General features: G+C 63.3%; 1 protein-coding gene across 1 annotated transcript in view; it reads left to right on the forward strand.

Moving 5' to 3' along the window:
* ADAMTSL5 (ADAMTS like 5) overlaps positions 1-4,012 on the forward strand; it is a gene marked incomplete at its 3' end in the record, with an annotated part of 29,949 nt that extends 25,937 nt beyond the window's left edge. The window contains exons 3-11 of the mRNA XM_023520467.1: positions 153-214; positions 330-438; positions 1,575-1,702; positions 2,181-2,292; positions 2,630-2,716; positions 2,845-3,008; positions 3,160-3,358; positions 3,450-3,521; positions 3,861-4,012. Coding sequence (XP_023376235.1) covers positions 153-214; positions 330-438; positions 1,575-1,702; positions 2,181-2,292; positions 2,630-2,716; positions 2,845-3,008; positions 3,160-3,358; positions 3,450-3,521; positions 3,861-4,012 — 1,085 coding nt within the window. The remainder of the gene's footprint in view (positions 1-152; positions 215-329; positions 439-1,574; positions 1,703-2,180; positions 2,293-2,629; positions 2,717-2,844; positions 3,009-3,159; positions 3,359-3,449; positions 3,522-3,860) is intronic.
* Between the last annotated feature and the right edge of the window lie 4 nt (positions 4,013-4,016).

Below are 4,016 nucleotides of genomic sequence, written 5' to 3' on the forward strand. Positions count from 1 at the left end.
GCACCCTCTGCCTGCCCACACATGCTGTGCCTTTTAATCCCACTGATCCAGCTGGAATGTGGGTAGGGTTGGCGGGGCGGAGGGTGTGCGCGGGCTCTGGGGCGGGGGTTCCTGGAGGGCCTGACTGCAAGGTGGCCGCCCCGCTCCGCGTAGGTTTCCGGGGGAAGAGCTGTGTTGGGGGGACCCTCACGAGTACCGCCTCTGTCAGTTGCCAGTAAGTTCGGTCTTGCTCCCCCTGTAAAGCCCCCAAATATGTTTGCCCCCTTTCCAGCTTCTCTGGGCTCCTCCGAGGCTGTCCCAGCTTCTGACGCACCCATCTCTGTCCCCAGAACTGTCCCCCAGGGGCCGTGCCCTTCCGAGACCTCCAGTGTGCCCTGTACAATGGCCACCCTGTCCTGAGCCCCCAGAAGACCTACCAATGGGTGCCCTTCTATGGCGGTGAGTAGCCTGCCCGCCCGTTGGTCCAGACACAGTTCTTGGTCTCTCAGGGAGATATGGGGGCTTGGAGGGTCGTAGGGAGGAGAGGACAGTAGCACTTGGCCTTTGAGGGATGTGTAGGAGTTGGTGAAGTGACAGTGTGTGTGAGGCGTGTCGCAGGGCCAGAGGGAGGCAGTGTCTGTTCTGCAGAGTCCAGCACCAGGCAGAGGACTCCCTCGGAGCTGTAGCAGAGGCCAGCAGTTCTCAGACTCACCCCGGTAGCAGGAAATGTCGCCGCATTCAGCTGAAAATAGCGAGTTATGTAACCGTGTGCCCGGGGCAGTGTGCCTCCAGATTTAAGAAAGACGGGCAGCTTCAGACACCACGGTGGGGGCAGACACAGATAAGAAAAGCCTGGAATGGAGAAAGTTCCATCCGTCAACCTCTTGGGTTTTTTTTTTGGTTTTTTGTTTTTTTCTCTTTGCCCTATGAATTGGAAGAAACCCACCACCCCTGCAGAGGCCTGCTAGAGCCAGCTGGGGCTGCATTCCAGGCAGGATCTGCCAGCCAGTCTCGGGGAGTTGGGAGCAGAGCAGGAGAAGCAGGGATCGAGGCCAGGGGCCTGTGCCCATTGTACCCTGCTGCCAGGCAGAGGGGGAAACTGAGTCCCGGCAAGGGCCAGAGACACACCCAGGCTGTGCGGGTCGCAGTCAGCCGTGGACGCTTTTTATCGGGCACCTGCTGGGTGCAGTGCCCAGGTGCCGAGTGAGTTCTACCCAGTGCCGGGCCTAGAACTCCGTCTGGAAAATAGTAGGTGTTCATTGATTGCGGAATGAACGAATGAAAGAATGAATGAAGAATAGAAAACGAGGTCGATCACGGATCACACGTAAGGAATTCCGATATTAGGATGTGAGGTGAATGACTGCATGCATGCATGCTGCAGGCCCAGGATCCTTGCCTGGGACAGTCCCAGCCGGGGAGCTGGAGGCAGAACTCATAAATCCAGTCTTGGCTCCGCTCAGCCTTGACGTGCGGTTTTGGCTGAGTCTCGGCCTCATCTGCCCGAGTCAATGGCTTTCTGGGGGAGCCTGGCGGGACGGGGTTTGGAACTAGGATACAAGAACCCCTGGCCCACTCACTCCTCCGGCCCCCAGCGCCCAACCAGTGTGACCTCAACTGCCTGGCCGTGGGGCACGCCTTCTACCACAGCTTTGGCCGCGTCCTGGACGGCACGCCCTGCAGCCAGGGTGGCCAGGGTCTCTGCGTGGCCGGCCGCTGCCTCGTAAGGACTCGCCAGACCCCGCCCCGCTCCCGCTGGCCCTGCCGGCCGACCTCCTTCCTTTAGCCCTCTCTCTCCAAGCCCCTGCCCCGCGCCTCCCACCTGCCGCGCCTTCACGGGGCCCTGCCCCTCCACAGTCTCCACCCCAAGTTTCTCTGGAGCCCACCCTTTTACTCTCGGGCTCCAGTTTTTTTACCTTCCTAGTACCGCCCTTTTCCCTAGGCCCCGCTCCCTTCCATCCAGGCCCAGCCTCTTCTCTCCAGGCCCCGTCCCCAAACCCAATTCCCTTTAGTTCCAAAGCCCCTCCCTCTCCTGTAGGCCCCGCCCTCCTGACCCGCCCTTTTACTCCCAGGCCCCATTTCTTTTATACCCTTGTCCCTAAGCCCCGCCCCTGATGCTCGGAGCCCTGTCCCCCTCCCAAGACACCGCCCCGGGCGGGGGCGGGGCTAGTCTGTGACTTGCGCCCTCCCGGCCCCTTTAGAGCGCCGGCTGCGACGGTTTGATGGGTTCGGACGCCCGCGAGGACCGCTGCGGCCGCTGCGGCGGCGCCAACGACTCGTGCCTCTTGGTGCAGCGCGTGTTCCGTGACGCAGGTGACCGCCCGTCCCATCCTCGCCTGTCCCCCATAGCCGGCCCTTTAAGGAGCCGGGGCGGAAGCGAAGGCCCGCGCTGATTGGGCAGTCTGCGGCCCAGCCCCCTATGATTTATCATTCTGATTGGTCACTGCCAGATTGTCCCGCCCTCCCCAGAACAGATGGGGTTTTAACTCCCACTGCCACACTTAAGCGATCATCACCGCAAACGTTTATGGAGCAATTTGGGGGTGCCAAGACCATAGCTAACCTCCTTACCCACGGTGTCTCTTAATCCTCAAACTTCCCTCAGATGCGCCCCTACTCTCGTCCCAACACCTCCCTCCCTCCTGCCCAGGAACCTTCGCGGGGTACTGGAACGTGACCCTGATCCCAAAGGGCGCCAGACACATCCGTGCCGCTCACCGGAGCCGTAACCACCTGGGTATCGCGGGGTGGGGCTTGGGGGACGCCGGGTGCAGTCTGCAGACTGAGGCCTGGAGAGGGGGGCGCCGGGGTCGGGCAGTGGGAGGGGTCCGTTGCAGGGAGCCAGGGCTGACCCTTCTCCCTCAGCGCTGATGGCGGGAGACGGGCACTACGTGCTCAACGGGAACTGGGCGGTCAGCCCGCCCGGGACTTACGAGGCAGCGGGCACCCGCGTGGTCTACACCCGCGCCGCAGGGGCCGAGGAGACGCTGCGTGCGGCTGGGCCCACCTCCCAGGACCTACTCCTGCAGGTGCGAGCTGGGCCTCCAGGGGAGGGCGGGGCGCGGGGAGGGGAGGGGCGAAGGATCTGGGGGAGGCCGGGGTTGGGGTCAGAGCCGGGAGGCTGGCCCATGGAGTTAAGCGGCTCTCTAGCGTGCCACATCCCCGCCCCCCGCCCCCCAGGTCCTCCTGCAGGAGCCCAACCCCGGCATTGAGTTTGAGTTCTGGCTCCCTCGAGAACATTACGGCCCCTTCCAGGAGCAGACACAGGCCCTGGGCTGGTCCCTGCGGCAGCCGCAGCCTCGGGAGGTGGAGCCTCAGCCCCCTGAGACCACTGCAGCCCCCGCTCCGGACCCCCCACGGATCCCGACCCCCACCCCAGGTGGTGAGGCGGAGGCGGCCAGGGTGGGGACAAGCAGGGTGGTGAGGCCTGTGCCTGACTGCACCCCCCTTACCTCCCCCCCCTCCTGCAGACCCCTGCCCACCCTGCCTGGACACCCGCGGTCGCGCTCACCGCCTGCTTCACTACTGCGGCAGCGACTTTGGTGAGAGACCCCTGTTCCCCAACTCTCATTTGGCCCCTAACTGACCTGAACTTGGCTCCTGTCCTGCTGACCTCTGACCCTGATCTGACTTTACCCTCGACTTCTCGACTCCAACTTGACTCCTCTTTCTAAGCCTAATGTGACTGTCATCGGACCCGTTGCTCTAAGTAGATCCCTTAAGTCCTCGTGGATCTCTGACCTGACCCTGACCCCAGTTAACCCCAGCCCCCAGGGCCCCCCATGTCCCATCCGATCCCCAGTTCCCTTGTCTGGCAATGGGGTGCAGGGATAGGTGTCCAGCTGGAGCAGCGACTAGCCCTGGCACCACCCTGCCCACAGTGTTTCGGGCTCACGTGCTGGGCCGCCTCCGCCAGGCCCAGGAGACCCGCTATGAGGTGCGTGTGCAGCTCGTCTACAAAAACCGCTCGCCACTGCAGGCCCTCGAGTACATGTGGGCACCGGGCCGCTGCCCCTGCCCTCCACTGGCCCTCCATC

Source organism: Pteropus vampyrus, unplaced genomic scaffold (assembly GCF_000151845.1).
Source record: "Pteropus vampyrus isolate Shadow unplaced genomic scaffold, Pvam_2.0 Scaffold267, whole genome shotgun sequence".
Taxonomy (NCBI): domain Eukaryota; kingdom Metazoa; phylum Chordata; class Mammalia; order Chiroptera; family Pteropodidae; genus Pteropus; species Pteropus vampyrus.